The sequence below is a fragment of the Ovis canadensis genome, chromosome 3 (genome assembly GCF_042477335.2).
Source record: "Ovis canadensis isolate MfBH-ARS-UI-01 breed Bighorn chromosome 3, ARS-UI_OviCan_v2, whole genome shotgun sequence".
NCBI classification, from domain to species: Eukaryota; Metazoa; Chordata; class Mammalia; order Artiodactyla; family Bovidae; genus Ovis; species Ovis canadensis.
Window position 1 is genome coordinate 178,919,549 of NC_091247.1, and position 25,301 is coordinate 178,944,849.

At 41.5% G+C, this 25,301-nt stretch overlaps 1 protein-coding gene and 1 long non-coding RNA gene across 2 annotated transcripts; one reads left to right on the forward strand and one right to left on the reverse strand.

The window, feature by feature from the left end:
* Positions 1-1,117: 1,117 nt before the first annotated feature.
* HSP90B1 (heat shock protein 90 beta family member 1) lies at positions 1,118-21,433 on the forward strand. The gene is made up of 19 exons (XM_069585209.1): positions 1,118-1,182; positions 1,607-2,909; positions 3,888-3,990; positions 4,679-4,820; positions 5,585-5,701; positions 6,748-7,079; positions 12,085-12,196; positions 12,424-12,543; positions 13,909-14,025; positions 16,025-16,162; positions 16,252-16,329; positions 16,462-16,527; positions 16,829-17,098; positions 17,366-17,611; positions 18,108-18,244; positions 19,573-19,651; positions 19,739-19,894; positions 20,170-20,292; positions 21,130-21,433. Exons 2-19 carry the CDS (start codon positions 2,861-2,863, stop codon positions 21,157-21,159), a joined length of 2,415 nt encoding a protein of 804 aa, XP_069441310.1. The 5' UTR covers positions 1,118-1,182; positions 1,607-2,860; the 3' UTR covers positions 21,160-21,433.
* Positions 15,361-21,328, reverse strand: LOC138437620 (uncharacterized). Its single transcript, XR_011256041.1, has 2 exons — positions 20,610-21,328; positions 15,361-17,153 (listed from the first exon to the last, which is right to left on the reverse strand). It is a non-coding gene; the product is annotated as an uncharacterized lncRNA (long non-coding RNA).
* Positions 21,434-25,301: the final 3,868 nt, after the last annotated feature.

The following is a 25,301-nucleotide window of genomic DNA, read 5'->3' on the forward strand; positions in this document are numbered from 1 at the left end:
CACTGACGATGTGAATATTTCTTCAAGTTCTGCACAGAGACCATATCTATATTGCTCTCCCTTATACTGCCAGCACTTTGCATAATCCTAGGGACATACCAGGTCTCCAACATTGCTGAATTAATAAATGAAAGAGTGAACCAAAAAATGAACCGAGAAATTCACCCTGGAGCTCAGCTCCTCACGTCAGTGCTCTCAGATGCCACCTGCTATCGTGTCTTCATCTCCCCAGTCTGCATTCTCCCTGACTCAGCACTAGACGACCCCTGTCAACCAGGTGAGCTATCCATTGTTCCTAATGGCACCCCTGTGCCTGTCTGGTTTTTCTCTCCCAAGTTCAACCACAAAGGAATGTGCTATCTAGTGAAGTTAACTGTGCTCAAGAAAAAGCTTAACAACAGCAACAGTAACAATAACACAAACAACAATGGTAGTCTTTCCAGTAGTATTCGTGGACACTGTCAAAAGGGAAAAACTAAAATTAGGAAGGAAAGGACTCAGATCCAAAGGTCAGGAGCTTAATAACAATCTGAAGTGTAAGTTCTGGAGAAGCTAGTCCAAGATAAGACCTGAGGATCAATCATGGGTCAAGTGGCAGGAGAGGTGGAGACCACATGGGAGAAACAGAGAGGCTGGAAACAGGGTAAGCTGCCCATCCCTTGGACAGGGTGCACAGCCATGAATCATGTCTTAAAGGGACAGAGTTGAGCCTGACAACAACCAACCATCTTTTTCCGCCAGTCTGTCTTGTGTTCTGTCTTGTGCATTCATTGTTTGCAAAAACATGTGCCCACAAGCAATGGATCTATTTTGGAGGGCCCATCTCACTCTCAGTTTCCTCCAGGTGCAGCACAAGTGACCCACCACTGACCAGTTAAGATGGAGTTTGCAATTTCAGAACTGATTGCTTACTTGTTCAGAACTAGAGAAAAAGGTGAAGCAATGTTATGAAAGGCAGAAAAGTCAAGGCACTCAGCTTTTTCTAAAAACAAAAAATAAGAGTTGAAACACACAAAAACGCAAATATTGAGATTTCTGAATGTACTTCATACCCTAGTATACCCTTAAAAAAAAAAAGATGAAAGCACAGAAGCATGACAAAAGCTTTGTAAGCTAAACTTTTCTTACTAACAACAAAGACAGGTAATTTAGGCAGATGTAAATGAAGCATCACCACAATGGGTAAGTGCTGACCACAGATTTAAGACTGGCAAACCTAAATAGGGGAAGTTATAAATAAATATGACAGCCTGTCATTGAAAACTTGCCTTCAGGAATTAGCATGATTATCTGAAAACAAATCTGAAGTTCAATTACCCTGTAGGAAGCAGTAAGGAAGGCAGTGTTTTTGTCAGAAACTGGGGTATGAGTCAGGGTGGGGGTTATGTAAAGACTAGGTTAAAGGGACAGAGAAAATATTTTCCAAGGCGCAAGCTTAGGGTGAGGGACTTCCCTCACACGAGACACCTGGTCTTTCCGTACTTCTATGAAGTTACAAAGCTGTACTCCCTCTCTCATTTGCAGCCCCACAGGTTTTGCTTTCAAAGATCTGCAGGTGTATCCTCCTGCACGTCAAACTGAAAGTGTTTCTTCTTTTTTGTGCTAGACTGGACTTTACTACCATGCTCGCCACCTGACTTACAGCAGGGACTCTGGGACCACCGGGTCACCGCCTTTGAACTTCATGAGGGAGTCGGGGCACTAAAGTTGCTCGCAATTTCCCTCAAGGGAAGGTGGAGGGAGCCCCGCTACTCTCTTCTGGAAATCGAATCTGGAGGCCTGGGATTCCGGCCGTGAAAGGAGCAGACGCAATAGGGATTCCGGCTGCCCAAGTGACGCAGAGGAAGGCAGATTCGGAAAAGGCTTGCGAACAAGCACGAGGCTGGGGCCAGACTCAGAGAGGCCGCCCCCCAGAACACGGAGGGGTCTCGGCCAAGGCCTTGGGGGCTTTCTAGGCCCGCTTCTAAAGGATGTACACTGGAGAGTCTGGAATACGTACAGACCTCTACGGCAATGGGAACAAGGGGTAACTTCCAAAACACGCGGCGCAGTGTTCCTGCAAAGACACGGGAGGAGAAATGCAGAAGGAAGAGCCAAACTACGCAGCTGATCAAAGACTACGATTCCCAGCAGGCGCTACGGAGTTTCCTCTCTAGTACGTTGCATGCTGGGAACTGTAGTTCCTCATCACTCGCATGGAAAAGTGCTTCGGGGTATTTCCAAACTCTCACGTGTGTCTCTTTACCGAGAAGCACTGCCAAATAGAAAGCTGACTGTGAAAAGTCGCTCTGGAATCATTCCTAACGTGACCCCACGCGTGGACACGGAAAAGGTGGAGAACTCGTTGCCATGGCTACCGCTTCCCCTGGTCACGGAATAAACGCTCTCTAGGATCCGGAAGTGGTTCCGCGCGACCTCTCCGCAAGTGGGTATAAGTTCTGCGCTGACGTTCACTGGACGGTTTCCCTTAGAGGCCAGAACAACCCAAGCAAAGGGGCGGTCCCGAGTGAGAGGGGCCCGCGGAACCATTTGATTGGGGAAAAGGGGCCAGGACTGGCCAATCGGGAGGAGCCACGCTTCGGGCATCGGGCACCGCACCTGGACAGCTCCGATTGGTGAACTGCGGTCCCCCCAACGAGTCCCCATTGGGTACAACGGGTGCGTGGTGCGGCACGATTGGTGGATTCGTGTTTCCCGTCCCCCGCCCGCGAGAAGTGGGGGTGAAAAGCGGCCGGACCTGCTCGGGGGGTAGTGGGCGGATCGCGCGGCTTGAGGTGTAAGCCTCGGAACTCGGGCGTAGGAGGGGGGCGGAGGCGGCTCCTGAGCTCAAAGGGGACTTGAGACTCACCGGCCGTGTGCCATGAGGGTCCTGTGGGTGCTGGGCCTCTGCTGCGTCCTGCTGACCTTCGGTGAGTGATCCTGGAGGAGCGGGCACCCCGGGACGCCCCCCCCCCCTCCTCAAGCGCGGCCTCTTCTCGAAGGTTCTGGGGGCGTTGAGCCTGGGAGGAGGGGATAACAGGGTTAGGGTTTGAGCAGATGGGGTGTCCATCGCTCTTCCTCGAAAGAGGTTTGGCGGATTTCCTTTTCTGTCACCTTCTGGAAGCATAAAAGGGGCCCGGATTCGTTTAAATCCCTTAAGATCTGGTATCCGCTCCTAGCAGTCTCAGCTTCCTCGGGGTGGGGCCTCCCTCGGGCTCGCGCCCCTCAAGAGCATCGCTTGTGCCTTTCCCGGAGGACTTTTGTCACACGGCGCAACCTTTGATCATCAGAGTTTGAGGGCACCCCCCCGCCCCTAGTCTCCTCGCCAACGCGTTTCCTTTCTTAGCTGCTGGGCTTGGAGCGTGGGGCCCTGGGGCAGCAGACCGGCAGTGTCAGCGATTTGATTCACTTTTACTCTAGCTCCTTAAGGTCCTAAAATCTCTTATCATCTGTTCCCTTTCTCAGGCCCCTGGGGCCAATTTCAGTTCTCGCTAGAAGTTCCACAAACCCATTTTGCTTTCTGACCTGTGATATTGAAGGCCTAAGTTTTGGCATGGTCAATTTGGAGGCCTTGTCTCGGCCTGCGCGCAACACGTGTGAATGTAGAAAAGACCTGGTATCAAGTCGGCTAAACAGTATTTATAAAGGATCCCGGGGCTACCCTTTTAGAGGTGATGGACGCTTCCATCTCCTGAGGTACCTCAGTGTCTGAACTGAAATAAGAAATATGCCGACTTGGGTTTACATCGGTTATTTAAACCAGTGGATCCATTCTTCCATCGCCGGCTCCAATATTTACCAAGTGAATTTTGCAACCCCTATCCTGGCCCTGTTCCATCTTGCCACTTCATGAGAAGTACATGAAGCAACGATGTGTGAAAGTTTTCTGATGTTAAATCTTCCTTCAGGGTCAGTGCGGGCTGATGATGAAGTGGATGTGGATGGGACAGTGGAAGAAGATCTGGGTAAAAGTAGAGAAGGCTCAAGGACAGATGATGAAGTAGTACAGAGGTTTGTGTTCTTCTGAAGCTATACATATAACCCCTTGGGAACCTGGAAGGAAGTAGCTTCTTTGTATCTCTTCTCCAAAGGCCCAGAAGTACTCTGAATTTAAATAGGTGAAAAATAAAGACCTTAGGGGTAGCAGCTATGTGCATACATAGTATCTCCTGACTTTGCCCCTAAGAATGACTGGTCAGAATAAGATGAATTAATCCCCTTGAAAACTATTTTGATAACTATTTCAGAATACTAGCAGGATAGCCTTGCTAAGATCTTAAAAAAGACTTTGGTTGTATACTCAGTAAGTGTGTACACTTTGTAATTTAAAAAATTTATGTCTGTTGAGCAACGTTTTCATTCAGCCTTTTAGGGCTTAAAACTTTGTAGACCCTTAGAAGCCAGAGTCTCCCCGGCATGTGTCCCATGTGAGGGGAATAGAAATGTGTGTGACTTTGCTTTATAGCAGAGGAAAAGTTGGGTTCACTTTTCTGACAGTTTTAAGCATAGAGTATTTCCAGCTTGGTATTAAAAGTAATCTATCATTGTGGAAAAATAATAGTGAGATGGTAGACTGGTAATATAAAGGTTTCCTTTTTACCTTTTCAATCCTTAAGACCATTGTGCTTTCATCACAGATGCTGTATTTTTGGAAAGAACTAAGTAATGCAGTATTAGTTGATCAAATTTTTTTCCTCAGAGAGGAAGAAGCTATTCAGTTGGATGGATTAAATGCATCCCAGATAAGAGAACTCAGAGAGAAATCAGAAAAGTTTGCCTTCCAAGCTGAAGTTAACAGAATGATGAAACTCATCATCAATTCATTGTATAAAAACAAAGAGGTAAGCAGCCCGTGGTTATGATGTTATTTTGTTTCTGTATGGGAGCTAACTTGATGACTTTCACAGTTAATGTGCTTTGTTGCTGTTTAGTTGTGTAGTCCCTAAGCCATGTGTGACTCTTTGTGACCTACCAGGCTCCTCTGTCCATGGGATTTCCCAGGCAAAAATGCTCGAGTGGGTTGCCATTTCCTTCTCCAGGGAATCTTCCTGACCCAGGAATCAAACCTGTAACTGCTGCCTTAGAGGCAGATTTCTTTACCACTGAACTACCAGGAAAGCCAATAGTTAATATTCTTACATAATAGTAATTCCAAACAAATAGTTCTCAAAGTTTAAAGACCCAGCATGTGCACGAATGGCTACTAGATACCTATTTGTATTTGTGGGAAGGGGGAGAGACATTTTTCCTTCTTTCTGCCTTTCCCCTCCAGTTGTGTTCATGGCCTGCTGAATAGTTGTGAGTCTTAAGGACATTCATACAAACTGAGCCTCAAGTATTGAATACATTAATAAGGTCACTAAGAAGGGAAATAGAGTAGTAACTACTCTAACCAGTTCAAGTGTTCCATATAGTTGTTCCAGTTCTTTGTGTAAAGAACTGTATCTCCTTTTACCAAGAGAGTAAAGCCACCCTTGTACCATAATAAGTCTAGTCCTTAAAGAGAGTTTTTTCAGAGTACAGAGGAGAAATGAATTTGACGTTAAGTTTGATGTCATGTATTTTGAGGCTAATCGAAGTGTGTATTAATCTGGCTTCCATTTAGATTTTCCTGCGAGAACTGATTTCAAATGCTTCTGATGCTTTAGATAAGATAAGACTAATATCACTGACTGATGAAAATGCTCTTGCTGGAAATGAGGAGTTGACAGTTAAAATTAAGGTAAGCTTAGAACAATTTTAAAGTAGAAAGAACTCTTAGAGATAGGGAATCCATTGTCAGTCAAGGTAGACTAGGTTAGGGGCAGTAACAGTTAACTACCAGACTGTCAGGGACTTAAATCAGGGGTCAGTCAAATATGGCCTGTGGGCCAAATCCAACCTGCTGCCTGTTTTTATAGATAAAGTTTTATTGGAACGTAGCCATGCCCATTTGTGAAATATCTGTGACTGCTTTTGACAGAGACCGTACGGCCTGCAAAGCCTAAGATAATCTCTGGTTCTTTTCCAGAAAAAATTTGCCAACCCCTGGCTTAAATCATTAATCACAGGCTGCCTTGGGGCCTCTGCTTTGCATCATCCTCACCCTAGGACACAAGCTGATGGAGCAGCTGCCATCTGGAGTGTAGCTGGTTGTCATGGTGCAAAGAAAGCTTGGTGGGTCTCACACCAGTTAAAGGCTCCAGCCTGAAAGCCATGCTTTTGATTCCCACTTGTAACTCATTAGCCAGAACTTGTCACATGGCCTTAACCAACTATCAGTGAGGGAAATACATTCTGGTAATATTTCTGGAAGGCAGAGAGCTGGGAATATTTAGTGAAGAACATTGATTCCCACAGATTACAAAGACAGAAAAGACAGAAATCATTTACGTTTCAGATCCTTTTATCTTCTATCAGTGAAATAGAGAAAACATAAAATTTTATTTTTCTTGATTTTTTTTTTTTTTCCCCTTAAGTAAGTTGTTCTGTTTAGGTCTATCTCTGCCCATTGACATTTAGACTGGTCCTTGCCCTCTTACATTGATCGATGCTTTATCAAATACACTAAACTTAAAATTCTTCTCTGTAAATAAAGATGTTTGTACTTAAGGTGTATGCTTTTTGAAAAGACCATAAAACACTTCTGAAGGAGGGAAGGAGTTCAGGTTTTTTTCTGTATTGGAATTGATGTGCTTCAGAGCTGATAGCTTCTCAGCATATAGCTGAGTATTTCCTTTCCATATTGTGAGTATTAAGCAAGTGTAATTGTCTTGTTCTTGGTTTTAGTGTGATAAGGAGAAGAACCTGCTCCACGTCACAGACACTGGTGTAGGAATGACCCGGGAGGAGTTAGTGAAAAACCTTGGCACCATAGCCAAGTCTGGGACAAGTGAGTTTTTAAACAAAATGACTGAGGCACAAGAAGATGGCCAATCAACGTCAGAACTGATCGGTCAGTTTGGTGTTGGTTTCTATTCTGCCTTCCTTGTGGCAGATAAAGTTATTGTCACATCGAAACACAACAATGACTCTCAACACATCTGGGAGTCCGACTCCAATGAATTTTCTGTAATCGCTGACCCCAGAGGAAACACTCTCGGACGGGGAACAACCATTACGTGAGTATTACTCACTCCTAATGAGAATTAATTGGCCATAGCCAGGCTCTGGACTTTCCCATTCTAGCTCTCTGAGCCAATGGCCTATCCTGAGCCTTAATTTCTTTGCCTGTAAAAATGAGGAATGTGAGACCAGTTCTCATCACGTTAAGTATTTTGAGACCTTGGTAAGGAGCAGACCCAGAGTTATGGTGGCTGCTGTCAATGGAGGGCATTAAGTAGGAAGGGTTAGCTCTTCCGGCTGAAGGCGCATCAGAGGACTCAGCCAGGGGGCTTATCTGTTTTCCAGGGAAGCAGGACTCAGAAAAGTGGTGGCAGTCTGAGGAGCATTGTGGATAAGGGCATGGCAATACAATGTGTTGACAAGATTCAAGGGATGCATTTCAGGCAGTGGCAGTTACTCATTGAAATTGTAATGAAGTTTTTAAAGTTTTCTGAAGGTGGTGTGGAGGATGGCAGGGCCAGTTGAGAAGAGACTCTCAGTAACCTGGGTAACTGTTGAAAATGATTCAAGATTGTAACTAGGGTTGGGGGCGGTTTAGAGAGAACAGGTACAGATAAAGGACTTGAAAGAGAGTAATGAAAATTCTCTGGAAGAAAATATCTCACTGGAGGATAGTTAGAACTTGCCTGGTGGCTCAGATGGTAAAGAATCTGCCTGCAATGCCGAGACCCTTGTTCAATCCCTGGGTTGGGAAGATCCTCTGGAGAGGGAATAGCTACCCATTCCAGTATTCTTGCCTGGAGAATCCCATGGACCGAGGAGCCAGGCAGGCTGAAGTCCATGAGGTTGCAAAGGGTTAGACATGACTGAGGAGAGTTACAAGTCGTCAAATTTGAAGTGGAATTTAAGTCACCACCTTTGTGGGGCCAGGGGCACTGCGTTGAGTTACAAGGGCTTCTCTTATTGTGGAGCACAGGCTCTCAAGCACATGGGCTCAGTGGTTGCCATGCATGGGCTTCTCTTGTTGCAGTGCATGGGCTCTGTAGTTACTTAGTTGCCCCAAGGCATGTGGGATCTGATCTGAGTTCCCCGGTTCAGTTCAGTCGCTCAGTTGTGTCCGACCCTCTGCGACCCCATGAATCGCAGCACTCCAGGCCTCCCTGTCCATCACCAACTCCCGGAGTTCACTCAGACTGACATCCATTGAGTCCGTGATGCCATCCAGCCATCTCATCCTCTGTCGTCCCCTTTTCCTCCTGCCCCCAACCAGGGTTCAAACCCGTATCCCCTGCAGTAGAAGCTTGGAGTCTTAATCACTGAGCCTCCAGGGAAATCCCAAGCCAGTAACTATTGTTGGTGTAAACAAGGCAGATCTTAGGCGCAGTATCTCCCGGTGCTTACAGCACTGTGAAGTGTGAAGCAGACAGGAGACAGGACAGCTTTCTTGCTTTTGTTTTTTTTTTCTCATTGTAGAGATAAAGAAATTCCAATTTAGAAGTCAGTTGACTTACCCAGTTCTGCCAAGTGAAAATGTGCCCACAGCCCTGCTTTTTCCTTTTTTTCTTAATTCAATTTAAAATTGTCTCAATATAACTGATTTTTAAATATGCAGGTCGGAAACAAACATATATCTTATCATTTCAATGTTTTCTTCATCCCAGAAGACATTTTTTGCCTTCACTGTCACAAATTTTCCTTTAATAAAAACTAGACAACTGCATTTTAGTATTTTTACTAATTTTTCATTCTAAACTTACTTTTCCCTCCCTTTGTTATTAACATTCACATATCCTGATCTCTTAAGGAGGCATCACTGATGGTTATACCCAAGTGCCCTCTCTGTTAGGTGGTAGGAGAATACAGGTAAATCACATCTCTTAACTAGAAAAATAGAAAATGATGTCCCAAGAGGTGTTCATGTCTTGTGTTGCTAAGAGACAGGTGAGATGTATAGATATAAGTTCCACACGAGCAAACATTTTGTTGATACTCCATTCCCCGTGGCTAACGTGTGACTGGCAGATATTTGTATGAATGGATAAGAGTCATCAGGACAGTTTTCATGAATAGTATGGATGGTTGGTCAGTAAATGAAACTTTACAACAAGTTCTCCTTTCCTTGAGCAAAATTGCCTTTTTTCTTCAAGGCCTACCCCACCAATTCACTCAGTGGATACTTGCTATTAACTTGCTATTAGCAGTCTAAACTGCTAGAGTTTAGGGCTACAGTGGAAAGTAAGACAGTGGCTGTTCCTCCTTTCACATGGCTCATTCAACTAAGAAAACACATGAAATAATTTCAGAATGGCAAATGCCAGAAAGGAAGCTAAGGGACAACCCCCTTATCAGAAGGTCTTTCTGAAATGGTTTTGAGTTAGGGTCAGACGTTCTAGGCAGCAAGCACTGCACATTGGACGGTTTCAGAGGCACATTTGAGAAACTGAAGGTCTAGAATGGCCAAAGGGAAAAGAGCAAAGGCAAAGAAGTAGCAAGGTCAAGATCTTGCCCTACCTACATGTTACTTCATCTTAATATTGGACCAGTAAAGTAGAGGCTGTCAGACAATTGTTTCCTCCCTACTCCTGTTCTTACCCTTAATGAGCCACCACTTAGGGGAGATTTAGTGAAGCATAAATGAGATCATGAAATCAGCATCTTGTAAATGCTAACATAAAATGGCTTCTGCCCCTCCTCCTATCATGAAGGGCGTATTCTACATTTCTCCCTTAAGCTAGTCACTGCTTCTCATCTGTTGTCTCTCACACCATCTCCTCAGAGATGAGAGAATTAATTACTAGTGCATCTTTTAAAGTCAGCCTTTGCTGAACACCTTCCTCTTTGCCATCAAAGTGTAAATGTATTGAAGTCTCTCTAGGAGAAGGAGGGGGCAGGCAGGTGATGCACCGTGCTGCTGTCAGGCACGTGCTCTCCCATTTTCTTTCCTGCTGTTGGGTGTTTCGAAAAAGCATACTTGCCTTTGCTGCTACTTCACCTTCTATTCCCCCCTCAGCCCATGGTATTTTGACTTTATCCACCACTTTTCCATGGGAATAAATTACCAATATTCCTTGTTGCTAAATCCAATGGATTCATGCTTATTTTAGTTGCTGTGATCCCCAGCAATAGCTTCTCTTTCTCTCTCTTGGTTTTTTTTTTTTTGGAGTTTTTCTTTTGTGTTTTCTACAGAATTTGCATTTTACTGCTCACTCCTTAAGACAATCCACTCAGTACCCAGCATCATTTTTTTTTAAATTTCCTTTGCCTGTTTCTTACATGTTGATGGTCTCTTTTCTTCAGAAGTTCAGTTTTAGCCCTCTATGTCCTGTGTCCATCATGCAGTCTTAACCACTGTTGTGGATTCAGACTCTGGCTCCTTCTCGGGCTTCTCTAATCTATATTTTTAGCCAAGATCAGGAGTCAGCAGACTTTTAATGAAAGGGTCAGCTAGTAAATATTTTCAGCTCATGAACATGTCAGAACTCTCCTATCTATAGTTTGAAAGCAGTCATAGAGAGTATATGATGAGGTTGTGTCCTGATGAAATTTCTTGTGAGTGGCAACCAGAGTTTGCCAGCCCCTGGTCTAGATCTTGCTACTGGGTTCTAGGCTTATATGTCTAATTACCTTTTGAATACCTGACTAAGATGTCTAATCATCAGCTTCAATTCGCATCTAAAACTGATACAACTTGGTGCCAACCTAGGCTCACTAGGTATGTATACTCCAAGACCCGAGGTTTAGTCCCCTCACTAGGCTGTGTCATCACGTACTGTGTACTTGCTGGAAACTCCTATACGCTTTTTGAGGCAAGGAGGGGACCATGGATTCTCCTTTTTTTTTTTTTTAATTATTCTCTATTTTTATTGGGAGCACAAATATCAAGATATGGGCTACCCACTTGTTTGAGAGTATGATGTGGCTGTTATTTTTGGTGGGTGGAGGAGATGTTTGCAGAAAGGGTGGTAAGGAAGAAGAGGAAGCAGTGCTGCAGTTTTCGGTACTATAAATTATAATCTCAGTCAGTGCTGTTCCTGATAGAACTGTCTGTGGTAGACATGGTCGTTCACTACTCTGTCCAGTATGGCAGCTACTTGCCACATGTGACTGTTGACTTGGAATGTGGCGATTTAACTAAAGAACTGACTTTAACTGTTATGACTATAACTGACTATAACTGACTTTTAACTATTAACAAATAATCACATGTAACAGGTGGGTGGCTCCTGTTTTGTCTAGTGCAAATAAACAGTAGTTCAGATTAATGTTCTAGCTATTATTTTAAAATAAATTCATTTATTTATTTTTGACTATGTTGGGTCTTTGTTGCTGCGCAGGCTTTTCTGTAGTTGCGGTGAACAGGGTCTACTAGTCATGGTGCGTGGGCTTCTCATTGCTGTGGCTTCTCTTGTTGTAGAACATGGGCTCTAGGGCACGTGGGCTCAGTAGTTGCAGCGCCCAGGCTCTGGAGCACCGGATCAATAGTAGTGATGTACAGGCTTAGTTGTTCCACGGCATGTGGGATCTTCCTGGATCAGGGATCAAAACCATGACTGTTGCGTTGGCATGTGAGTTCTTTACTGCGGAGCCATCAGAGATGCCCTCTAGCTTTTTCTTAAGGAATGTGTTTTTATTAGGGGTTAACTGTCTACAGTATGTAATCAGTTGATTTTCTAGGGAAGCTAGTAGAATGTGTATGATTCTACTTTTCTCCAGAATATTGCAGCAACTTCCCACCTTCAGCTAGCTTAAGATTTCTGTTCTTCAAATGAAAAAAAATCCAGCACATTGAGGAGGTTGGAAACCTTTTCATTTTTTGCTTATAATGAAGAATGTTTTCCACATGAGGGAGGGAGTGCAAAAAAGATTCTTCCTTTTACTATACCCATATTTAGTATATTTAGCTCACAAACCTTTATTGGTGATAAGAGTTCTTAACATGAATAATGGGGACTTTGTGGGTTATGCACAGTTGGCTATTATAGTCAAATGAATATTTACACAAATTTATAATCAGAACTTTTAAATAATGACGTGTCTCTAAATGTCTTATTTTCCTTGCAGCCTTGTTTTAAAAGAAGAAGCATCTGATTACCTTGAATTGGATACAATTAAAAACCTCGTGAAAAAATATTCACAGTTCATAAACTTTCCTATTTATGTATGGAGCAGCAAGGTAAATTTATATGAGTAAAATTTATATATCTATATTACCTTGGACATATTTAACTATTTAACACAGAAAGAATGAAGATTAAATGTGGTTCTTCTAATGCAGGATACTCAGTATTTTCTTACTGAAGACTATTTTTTTGAGCTGTAATTTTGTTTCATATCCTATAGAATAAAATCAAGAATTATGAAACATTAGCTTAACCATCATTCTATTTTCTACATAAACAGACTGAAATGGTTGAGGAACCTGCCGAAGAAGAAGAAGCAGCAAAAGAAGATAAAGAAGAATCTGATGATGAAGCTGCCGTAGAAGAAGAAGAAGACGAAAAGAAACCAAAAACTAAAAAAGTAAGCCCGGTTCATCCTCCTACTTAAAATATTGTTTAGGTTATAAGGTACCCGATTCCTAGGAAAAGGGGTAAGATTTCTTGTTGCAGGAGAGGGGTTTGGGTTCAAGGAAGGTGGCCAAAAGATATAGACTTCCAGTTATAAATGAGCGCTAGGGATGTAAGATAGTGTGATGGAGCCAACACTGGTCTGTGATGTATGGAAAAGCTGTCAAGAGTCTTAATTCCTGAGAGTTCTCATTATAAGGAGATTTTTTCTTTTGGTCCATTTCTTAAAATTGTTTATTCTTCTCATCTATATGAGATGATGGAGGTTAGCTTACTATGGTCATCATTTTCACAATATGTGTAAACCTTTATGTTGTACACCTGCAACTCATATAGTAATGATCTCAATTGTATCTTGATAAAACCGAGGCAGGGGAGCGGGGAGAACAAAGGTGGAAAATATTTTTTAGATTATGTTAGAAAAAACACAGAAACCCAGGTATGCACAGACTGATGGAAGCTTCAGTTCTTCATGATCTTATTTTTTCAAGGAGTCTGCAGGCCCAGCTTTTAAAATCCAAGCTGTTTGTGTGTGTTTTCTCTCCCTAGAAAATTTTAAGTGCAAATGCAAATCATTTTTATGAATAATTCTCTGACTTCTATATATTGCCCAGGACTGGTGGCTTATGATAAAAGTTTTGAATTTTAAAACCTTGAAATCTTTTTGCATCTTCTTTTGTCACCTAGATATGAACTATTAAATTGATTCTCTGGTCTGTTCAGGTAGCAGAGTAGGTAGAAGTAATGGTGAATTTTGAGAAATATATAAGATGTTGGATTTCTGTACATCATGAAATAGAAATACATAATATGTATATCCTTGTAACCTCAAAACATATATTCAAGAAATAACATTTTAGCTAGTTAAAAATAACTGAAAAAAATCTTAATTGGATTGTTACCAATTATTATGATAACCATTTGCCTTTGTTGTATTAAATATCAGTCTTAAATATTTAGAAAGATACTTAAAAAATTTGTTTTGTTTTGTTTTTACTTTTAAATATTTATTTATTTATTTGGCTGTTATGGGTCTCAGTTGTGGAGCCCAGGTTTAGTTACTTCATGGCATGTGGGATCTTCCCAGACCGGGATCAAACCAGTGTTCCTTGAATTGCAAGACAGATTCTTAACCACTGGACCACCAGAGAAGCCCTTTAAAAAAAATTTTGATCCATTTGGCAGGAACCATATTATAATAGAGATACCCTATATTAATATTATTTTGAAATGTTCTAAAGCTATAGTTATTGAAGTATAACTATTGATACCATTGGTATACCTGTTAGGAGAAACTAATCAAATACTGTAACTTCAGGTTGAAAAAACTGTCTGGGATTGGGAACTGATGAATGATATCAAACCCATATGGCAGAGACCATCAAAAGAAGTAGAGGAGGATGAATACAAAGCTTTCTACAAATCATTTTCAAAGGTAAATGTTATTTTACAATAATGTGATAAGAAAACATCCCTATATAAAAAATAGGTTTAAAAACAGGTTCATAACTATTTCAGCACAACCAGTTTCCTTTTTAATCCTGTGTGTTTTATATTATGCACTAAAAACTTTACTCTGAGATGAAATTTATAGGCTTCCAGACTGGCACCCCACTCCAGTACTCTTGCCTGGAAAATCCCATGGACGGAGGAGCCTGGTAGGCTGCAGTCCATGGGGTTGCTAGGAGTCGGACAAGACTGAGCGACTTCACTTTCACTTTTCACTTTCATGCATTGGAGAAGGAAATGGCAGCCTACTCCAGTGTTCTTGCCTGGAGAATCCCAGGGATAGGGGAGCCTGATGGGCCGCTGTCTCGGGGGTCGCACAGAGTCGGACACGACTGAAGCAACCTAGCAGCAGCAGCAGCAGACTAGATCACCAAGGGTCTATGCTACAAAAATGATTAAGAACCACCTACGTCAGTAGATGCTTGATTTTCGCTACAGAACCTATAAGGCATAAAATCATGCTATTGAATGGCTTTTACCATAATCTTAAAGGCTTGTTTACAACGTCAAACATTTATTTTGAGGCCATGCCTAGAAATGATGACTAAATCTGTTGCCCTGCCTTTTTTTTTTTTAACTGATTGTTTCTTATAACTCTTAGAATCTAAAATTAGCTTTGACTAAGATGGTTTCAAGTTAATGTTTTCTCAAACAGCATTTTGTACAAATAGAACAATTTAATGAACTTAGCATGGCTAGAGAAAACTGTGTCCTTCATGCAGTGTTAACCACTGTTGTAGATTCAGGCTCCAGCTCCTTCTCGGGGTTCTCTAATCCATATTTTTAGCCTAGATCAGGAATCAGCAGACCTTTAATTAAAGAGTCAGCTAGTAAATATTTTCAGCTCATGAACTATAGGATCTGTGACATGTCAGAACTCTCCTATCCGTAGTTTGAAAGCAGCCATAGATAGCATATGATGAGGCTGTGTCCTGATGAAATTTCTTGTGAGTGGCAACCAGAGTTTGCCAACCCCTGGTCTAGATCTCGCTACTGGACTCTGATTATTCTTTATTCTTTATTCCATCTGCTGATTTGTTACTTAACCTTTGTTTCCCTTACGATAACATCCAACTACTCTTTAAGCTTTACCTCTAAAAACTTTCCCTTGGTTCTGCCTCCTTTTTCATTCTCGTGTAACCTAAAATCCTAGCATATATAGAGGTACTTTCATCTTAACAGCTATATTAGAAATATGTGAGCACTGTGTGATTATAAGTCTTTTAGAGGTTACATTAAAAAAAAATTGAAACAGGCCAAGTTAACTTTTAACAGTATATATATTTTTTAACCCAGTATATCCAATAGTATTTCAACAGGTAATCAATACAAAAAAGTGATCCTTTTTGGTTTTTTGTTTGATTGGGGTTTTTGTGGGATATTTGTTGGTGCTACATTATCAAAGTCTGATGTATGTCTTACACTGACCAACACATCTCAGTGTGGACTAGCTACATTTCAGGTGCTCAGTATGGATAATACAGGAATTTTCTGTCTTTACATACCTCTTGGATCCACTGCTGCAGTCCAAGTTTCTTGGAAGAAATCTGTTGCTGAGTAATTTTTTAGTTGAACAGTACACTCACGAAATTTCTCATGTCATTTTGTCATTTAGACAGGATGGTGGTTTTCCTGCCCTATCCTCACACGTGTGTAGAACCTAGACTCAGCCATCCTTCCCAGGGGTAGGCAATAGAGAAACGTTATTGACAGCCACATCAGAAGAGCCGTGTCCAGCCAGTTCGAAGTGCAGTCTTAACTGTTTCTTCTTCCCTCTTTGCCTTCCTCTCCCCTTCACTTTTTTGGTAAAGGAACTTTTTTGTTAGTTGACTGTTAAACTGCACGTGTTCCACACCCTATGTTGCTTAGACTTTGCACTGCCTTTTCCTTGTGCCTTTTGAATGACCAAGATACCAACTTTCTAGGAAAGCGATGACCCCATGGCATATATCCACTTTACTGCTGAAGGAGAAGTTACCTTCAAGTCAATTTTATTCGTACCCACATCTGCCCCACGTGGTCTGTTTGATGAATATGGATCCAAGAAGAGCGATTACATTAAGGTGAATTTTTAAATAGTACAAACTGAGTTTAAAATTTGGAAGCATGATTTCCAGAAAGTGACCTTTGGTTTTTTTGGTCTCCACTTTAGCTGTATGTGCGCCGAGTATTCATCACAGACGATTTCCATGATATGATGCCCAAATACCTGAATTTTGTCAAGGGTGTTGTAAGTATCTGGAGGTTATTCGGGGAAGAGGGGAGTAGAGTGGGGGTCTGAAAGTGGGGTTTTTTTGGTCGGTTGGTTGATTTTGTTTTTCTCTGATGTTTGTATTGCCCACTGAACTTTTGCTGTCTGCAGGTGGACTCGGATGATCTCCCCTTGAATGTTTCCCGTGAGACTCTTCAGCAACATAAACTGCTTAAGGTGAGTGCCTTAAAAATGTTCAGACATAGAAGTTGAAAAAGTGTCCAGTGAGCACCCATATATATGTACCATCTGGTCTAAAGTTAGAATATAAACATGAAAGCAATCTTGTAACTGCTGCCACTGACAACTTAAGTTTCCATTCAGTCTGACACAGGAATACTTGGCCATCCCCTGCCCCCTTGATAAATACCAGTGTCTTTGTATCTTTCTCCACTACTCCCCTGCTACCTTATATAGTGTAGGTTCTCTAAAGTTTGTGGTGAAGTTCTCTAATGAGTTATTCTATCGTTTTGTTTAGGTGATTAGAAAGAAGCTTGTCCGTAAAACTCTGGACATGATCAAAAAGATTGCTGATGAAAAATACAATGATACTTTTTGGAAAGAATTTGGTACCAACATCAAGCTTGGTGTGATAGAAGATCACTCAAATCGAACACGTCTTGCCAAACTTCTTAGATTCCAATCTTCTCATCATCCAAGTGACATGACTAGTCTAGACCAGTATGTGGAAAGAATGAAGGAGAAGCAGGACAAAATCTACTTCATGGCTGGGGCCAGCAGGAAAGAGGTGAGAAAACTTCGACTGGTCTGCTATGTAGCTAGGGATTGATTTATAGCCAACTCTTGAGAGAGAAAAAAAGGAAAATTTGTAAACTGAAAGAGTTCTGAGACCTGGTCAGTCACTGACAGGAAAAAAGTCATTTGTATTCTCTGCATCTCTTAATTCCCCACCCATAAAACGGGATTGTTGGTACTCTATTAACGTACCTACTTGGATGAAGAAAACATACTAAGCCCAAACTGGAAATTTGTGTTATTTCTTTCAATTTTGTAGGCCGAATCTTCTCCCTTTGTTGAGCGACTTCTGAAAAAGGGCTATGAAGTGATTTATCTCACAGAACCTGTGGATGAATACTGCATTCAGGCTCTTCCCGAATTCGATGGGAAGAGGTTCCAGAATGTTGCCAAAGAAGGAGTGAAGTTTGATGAAAGTGAGAAAAGTAAGGAGAGTCGTGAAGCAGTTGAGAAAGAATTTGAGCCTCTGCTAAACTGGATGAAAGATAAAGCCCTCAAGGACAAGGTATTCTAGAGATTAGAAACACTGAAAATTTTAGCGTCTGTGTATTGTTTTGTTAGCAAATTAAACTTTGTAACTGGTTACTTTTGTGGTCATTAAAAGTTATACAGAACACTTAATACTGTTACATTATTGGGAGGACAAGCTTAAAATTTAACTGAACAATTACAGGGATATGTGATTATTCTGTATGTAGGTACTTTTTTTTCCTTTGTAACTGAAAGTTTTTCATAATTTAATATTGTTTTTACAATAGCTTAAAATTTTACAGGTTAAACTTAAGTTGTATATGTTTTTGAAAGTTTGTGTTTAAGTATTTGTGACTAAGAAATTCAGTTATGAAATGATAGTTTTCCTAAGAATCTGAATGAGAGGTACTTTTCTGATCTGCTTGTTTGTGATTTTAAGTGATGAGTCCTTAAGGAATTGAAATGCAATTACTTGACAACCTTTACTGTTGATATTTAGAGATAACTAACTTTCTCTTTCTCCTCCAAAGATCGAGAAGGCTGTGGTGTCTCAGCGCCTGACAGAATCTCCATGTGCTCTGGTAGCCAGCCAGTATGGGTGGTCTGGCAACATGGAAAGGATCATGAAAGCCCAGGCATACCAGACAGGCAAGGACATCTCAACCAAGTAAGCATCCTCAGGGAAGGCCCTGCCAGGATGTAAGCTCTCGCCCAGCCTCCCATTAGAAGATAACACAGCTTCTACACAAAGAACTAATGGGTTTTAAGTGTCTACCACCCTCCATTATAGAGAAGCTGACAATATGATTAGATTACTAAAGAAAAGGTTTTGCACTTGTGGTTTATATTTAGTATTTTGTATATAGATGGAAATTTTCTTATCTGTTACATATAATGTCTTTCAGCATTAGATTTTCTGCTTGGCCTAGTATCTGGACTGCCTTTACATTTTCAAATAATAGTTAAAGATGAAGTTAATGACAGTTACATTTCTTAAATGAGTTAAATCCTTTTTAATTACCCCTTCTACCCCCAAGTAGTATTCTCCACTAAATACAGGGTAGAAGATGCACAAACAGCAATTGAACTCAAGGACCAAGTACTGGAGGTACACTAGGTCTTTGGTACCCTTTATTTTTAAGAAATATGTATTTCAGGTTTATATTTGAACATAACAACAATAGTTTTGAAAATGACTTCTTCCTTGCTTTTATTCTCTCTTCAACCTGGACTATCTTCTTACTACCTACCTATTGTCACTTTTTTCCCCCAAGCATAGCTTAAGGATTCTTCTCCTAAGTGTAGTTTACATTGTCATAATTCTATCTAATAAACATTTGAGCACCTAATGTGTCTATTTACTGATGCTCTACAGTAAACATCACTACTCTCTTTTGCAATGTTCAGACTAGTCAGGATAGAGAAATCAAGGCATAATTCTGTAAGTCCTGTGTGTATGATAGGTATGCCAAGATATAGGGAGAAGGGTTCCTTCTGTCCTCAGCCTGCAGCTGTAGGAAGGAGGGCAGTCATGGAGGACAGCTAGGATGCTAACAATGATGAAGGTACACCCAAAATGTATTGCCGCCAAGCTTAGTGAAAAGATGCCATTTTTCTTGGAACCGTATTGGTTGAGGCATCATGGAGAAGGTGTTACTTGAGCAGCACCCAGAGCCTGTTCTGTTCCAGAACTCTGGGGAGACACAGCTGCAGTTATGATAGTGAATACATTAAGAGGGGAAGAACGGGACATTAAATCAGTTCATCCACTCATCAAAAGGCACTTGGGATTCATTAGGAAATAAAGTAGTTCTTTATTGTACTATTTGATCTAACCATGTACATTGCCCTTTAAAAGGGAAAGCGTGATTTAACAATATATAAGCATGTCTTGATTTTTAAAAAGTTATCTGTAATTATATGTTATACTAGAATATGGGAAATGTATGGACCCTCAAATTTGATATATTAACGTTCATTTTTACTCTGTAACAGTTATTATGCCAGCCAGAAGAAAACATTTGAAATTAACCCCAGACACCCACTGATTAGAGACATGCTTCGAAGAGTTAAGGTGAGCAATATCACGGCCTTACTCCTTTTAATTTGACTTCTTTGGACCCTTTAGTATTAATAAAGTGTGTGACTCCTTTCATTTCAGGAAGATGAAGATGACAAAACTGTTTTGGATCTTGCTGTAGTTTTGTTTGAAACAGCAACACTGCGGTCAGGGTATCTTTTACCAGACACTAAGGCATATGGAGACAGAATAGAAAGAATGCTTCGCCTCAGCTTAAACATCGACCCTGACGCAAAGGTTTGATGTAACTTACTGAATGTTTGAGTCCTGGTATCAGGCACTGTGCCAAAAATGAATGAGAAATTTCCCCTTTTGCATCTATTTTCTTTTCTTGCCTGTCTCCCTTTGTTAGCATGACTGTTAACTCTAATTATAGGGTTTCCTCTATAGTTTTGTAGTTAACAGAATTAACCGAAGTGAAGTTAATTATGATCTTACACATTTAAATGAACAAAATGAACACAGAGCCAAGGTGTTGGATGCATTGATGGGCTCATAAATGTTGCCCTTAGGTTGAAGAAGAACCCGAAGAAGAACCCGAGGAAACAGCAGAGGACACCGCAGAAGACACAGAGCAGGACGAAGAGGGAGAGATGGACGCAGGAACAGATGAGGAAGAGCAGGAAACAGCAGAGGTAGAGCAAACCAAGAGGGGCCTTGCATTTGTAGTTCTTCAAAGTCAGAGCTATGGCCAAAGTCAGGAAATAGGCATCTAATACCAAAGTAAAAAGCTGGAACAAATCACTTTTTTATTTAAAGTGTGTATTTTGATCCTCCCCACTGCCTTTACTTCCTTAGTTTAGCCATCCATTCTTTCTATTTTTGAACAGGGAAGGAGCCTGAGGAGGCAGGGACTGGCAGCTGCAACTTTATTTAATCTTTTTATTGGCTGTGCTGGGGTTTTGCTGCTGTGCAGACTGTCTCTAGCTGTGGAGAGCAGGCGCTTACTCACCTCATCACGGTGGCTCCTCTTGTTGCAGAGCAGGGGCTTCAGTAGTTGCAGCACATGGGCTCAGTAGCTAGGGCTTCTGGGCTCCAAAGCACAGACTCAACAGTTGCGGCTCAGCTGCTCTGTGGCATGTGGGATACTCCCAGCTCAGGAATCAAACCCGTGTCTCCTGCATTGGCAAATGGATTCTTTATTCCTGAACCACTGGGGAAGCCCAGGCCATCCATTCTTGAGGTGTTTTTAAGCAGATTACTCCTTAGTCCACGGTGCTTCCATGTTCTTTGCCACTTGCTTCTGCCTTACAGTAACATTAATCTATTTAAGATTTTTGATTGTTCAGGGACTATTGATCTTACTAGATTCTAGGTTATTTTGCAGATTAGCAAGCTGAGATTCCAGCCTATATAGATCAGATAATGGAAACAGGCTGGATCTGTTTCCATTTTTTCCATACATGAACCTTCAGTGAGCAAAGGTTTGTTGTGCTAGTTTTTAATGTATTCTGATTTTTCTGTTTTCACAGAAATCGACAGCTGAAAAAGATGAACTGTAAATTATACCCTTGCCATTTGGATCCTGTGTGGAGAGGGAATGTGAAGTTTATTTCTTTTGGAAGAGACTTGTTTTGGATGTGTCCCCCTCCCCTACGCCCTCAGCCTCCTTCTCCTCTGCACTGTAAAATGTTGGGATTGTGGTCACAGGAAGAAGTGGGTTTTTTAGTTGAATTTTTTTTAACATTCCTCATGAATGTAAATTTGTACTATTTAACTGACTATTCTTGGTGTAAAATCTTGTCATGTGTATAAAAATAAAAAAGGTCCCAAATATCCAATGTCTTGCTTGTCTTTTTATAATTAATTGTGTAGAGCTCCCTGATAGTTGATTTTTCTTCCTGTTTTTTGGTGATATACAGCATAATGTCTTGACTTATATACATCAGGAAATGATACAAGTAGTGAACATCCATCTTCTCATAGATACAAAATAAAATAGTTCTTAGATCCTATGTCCTGAGTTTTCTTCTTAGAAAAGTAATGCATACTTTAAAAAAGTGGCTTTTAAAATTACTCTTAAAAATCACTCATAGAAAGAAGGGACATACTCTTCATTACAGAATTCCAAACAGTACATGTAGATGCTCCCCCTTACAGGAAGTGGAGCTGAATCCTTGCCTTTTTGAAGGTAGGCTGGATTTAATGACTGTCTTCTAGAGTGTGGGAAGCGGGAAACAGTAACGCTAGAGCAGAGAACCTAAGCAGATGCTACCCTAATAACCAAGTGATTTCCTATCAGCCAGTGATGCCATGTACCCACTGACGTGTGAAGGAGGGTACTTCACCTCTGGTATTCTTCAAAACCAGCCTAACCTAGAATATGTGAGAAGTACTCCTCCAAACTTTTTAAGGTCAAAACCAAGGAAGCCTCACAGGAGGAGACTAAGGAGACATGGCAACTAAATGTCATAGTAACCTGGATGGCTGAAAGCTGGGGAAATCCAGAATCAGACCTAGTTCTGGCATGTGTGATCTGTACCACGGTCATGTTACATGAGGGCATTCACGGAAATGGAGAGGGATTTGGGAACTCTGCTGTCTTGGCAGTTTTACTATAAATCTAAACTTAACTCCAAAAGAATCCAAACCTTAGAAATACTAACCTCACTAAGCACACATGGTCAATGTCATTTGTATTATCAGTTCAGTTGCTCAGTTGTGTCCGACTCTTTGCGACCCCATGAACTGCAGCACGCCAGGCCTCCCTGTCCATCACCAACTCCCAGAGTTCACTCAGAGTCACATCCATCGAGTCAGTGATGCCATCCAGCCATCTCATCCTCTGTCGTCCCCTTCTCCTGCCCCCAATCCCTCCCAGCATCACACTCTTTTCCAATGAGTCAACTTCGCATCAGGTGGCCAGAGTTCAGCTTTAGCATCATTCCTTCCAAAGAAATCCCAGGGCTGATCTTCAGAATGGACTAGTTGGATCTCCTTGCACTCCAAGGGACTCTCAAGAGTCTTCTCCAACACCACAGTTCAAAAGCATCAATTCTTCGGCACTCAGCTTTCTTCACAGTCCAACTCTTCACATCCATACATGACTACTGGAAAAACCATAGCCTTGACTAGATGGACCTTTGTTGACAAAGTAATGTCTGCTTTGGAATATGCTATCTAGGTTGGTCATAACTTTCCTTCCAAGGAGTAAGCGCCTTTTTAATTTCATGGCTGCAGTCACCAGCTGCAGTGATTTTGGAGCCCAAAAAAATAAAGTCTGACACTGTTTCCACTGTTTCCCCATCTATTTGCCATGAAGTGATGGGACCAGATGGCATGATCTTAGTTTTCTGAATGTTGAGCTTTAAGCCAACTTTTTCACTCTCCTCTTTCACTTTTATCAAGAGGCTTTTTAGTTCCTCTTCACTTTCTGCCATAAGGGTGGTGTCATCTGTATATCTGAGGTTATTGATATTTCTCCTGGCAATCTTGATTCCAGCTTGTGCTTCTTCCAGCCCAGCGTTTCTCATGATGTACTCTGCATAGAAGTTAAATAAGCAGGGTGACAATATACAGCCTTGATGTACTCCTTTTCCTATTTGGAACCGGTCTGTTGTTTCATGTCCAGTTGTAACCGTTGCTTCCTGACCTGCATATAGGTTTCTCAAGAGGCAGGTCTGGTGGTCTGGTATTCCCATCTCTTTCAGAATTTTCCACAGTTTATTGTGATCCACACAGTCAAAGGCTTTGGCATAGTCAATAAAGCAGAGATAGATGTTTTTCTGGAACTCTCTTGCTTTTTTGATGATCCAGTGGATCTTGGCAATTTGATCTCTGGTTCCTCTGCCTCTTCTAAATCCAGCTTGAACATCTGGAAGTTCATGGCTCACGTATTGTTGAAGCCTGGCTTGGAGAATTTTGAGCATTACTTTACTAGCATGTGAGATGAGTGCAATTTTGTGGTAGTTTGAGCATTCTTTGGGATTGGAATGAAAACGGACCTTTTCCAGTCCTGTGGCCACTGCTGAGTTTTCCAAATTTGCTGGCATACTGAGTGCAGCACTTTCACAGCATCATCTTTCAGGATTTGAAACAGCTCAACTGGAATGCCATCACCTCCACTAGCTTTGTTCATAGTGATGCTTTCTAAGGCCCACTTGCCCTCACATTCCAGGATGTCTGGCTCTCGGTGAGTGATCATACCATCGTGATTATCTGTGTCGTGAAGCTCTTTTTTGTACACTTCTCCTGTGTATTCTTGCCACCTCTTCTTAATATCTTCTGCTTCTGTCAGGTCCATTCCATTTCTGTCCTTTATTGAGCCCATCTTTGCATGAAATGTTCCCTTGGTATCTCTAATTTTCTTGAAGAGATCTCTAGTCTTTCCCATTCTGTTGTTTTCCTTGATTACTTTGCACTGATCACTGAGGAAGGCTTTCATATCTCTTCTTGCTATTCTTTGGAACTCTGCATTCAGATGCTTATATCTTTCCTTTTTTCCTTTGCTTTTTGCTTCTCTTCACAGCTATTTGTAAGGCCTCCCCAGACAGCCATTTTGCTTTTTTGCATTTCTTTTCCATGGGGATGGTCTTGATCCCTGTCTCCTGTACAATGTCACGAACCTCAGTCCATAGTTCATCCGGCACTCTATCTATCAGATCTAGGCCCTTAAATCTATTTCTCACTTCTACTATATAATCATAAGGGATTTGATTTAGGTCATACCTAATCAATTTAGGTCTAGTGGTTTTCCCTACTGTCTTCAATTTAAGTCTGAATTTGGCAATAAGGATTTCATGATCTGAGCCAGAGTCAGCTCCTGGTCCTGTTTTTGTTGACTGTATAGAGCTTCTCCAACTTTGGCTGCAAAGATTTCGGTGTTGACCATCTGATAATGTCCATGTATAGAGTCTTGTGTTGTTGGAAGAGGGTGTTTGCTATGACCAGTGCATTTTCTTGGCAAAACTCTATTAGTCTTTGCCCTGCTTCATTCCGTATACCAAGGCCAAATTTGCCTGTTACTCCAGGTGTTTCTTGACTTCCTACTTTTGCATTCCAGTCCCCTCTAATGAAAAGGACATCTTTTTTGGGTGTTAGTTCTAAAAGGTCTTGTAGGTCTTCATAGAACCATTCAACTTCAGCTTCTTCAGCGTTACTGATTGGGGCATAGACTTGGATTACTATGATATTGAATGATTTGCCTTGGAAACCAACAGAGATCATTCTGTCGTTTTTGAGATTGCATCCAAGAACTGCATTTCGGACTCTTTTGTTGACCATGATGGCTACTCCATTTCTTCTAAGGGATTCCTGTCTGCAGTAGTAGATATAATGGTCATCTGAGTTAAATTCACCCATTCCAGTCCATTTTAGTTCGCTGATTCCTAGAATGTCAACGTTCACTCTTGCCATCTCTTGTTCGACCACTTTCAATTTGCCTTGATTCATGGACCTAAGGAGAAGTGGCTGCGCTTTGCTGGAGCAGCCTTGAAGAGATACCCCACGTAAGAGAAACCCGAGTAAGACGGTAGGTGTTGTAAGAGGGCATCAGAGGGCAGACACACTGAAAGCATACTCACAGAAAACTAGTCAATCTAATCACACTAGGACCACAGCCTTGTCTAACTCAATGAAACTAAGCCATGCCCATGGGGCCACCCAAGACAGGCAGGTCATGGTGGAGGTCTGACAGAATGTGGTC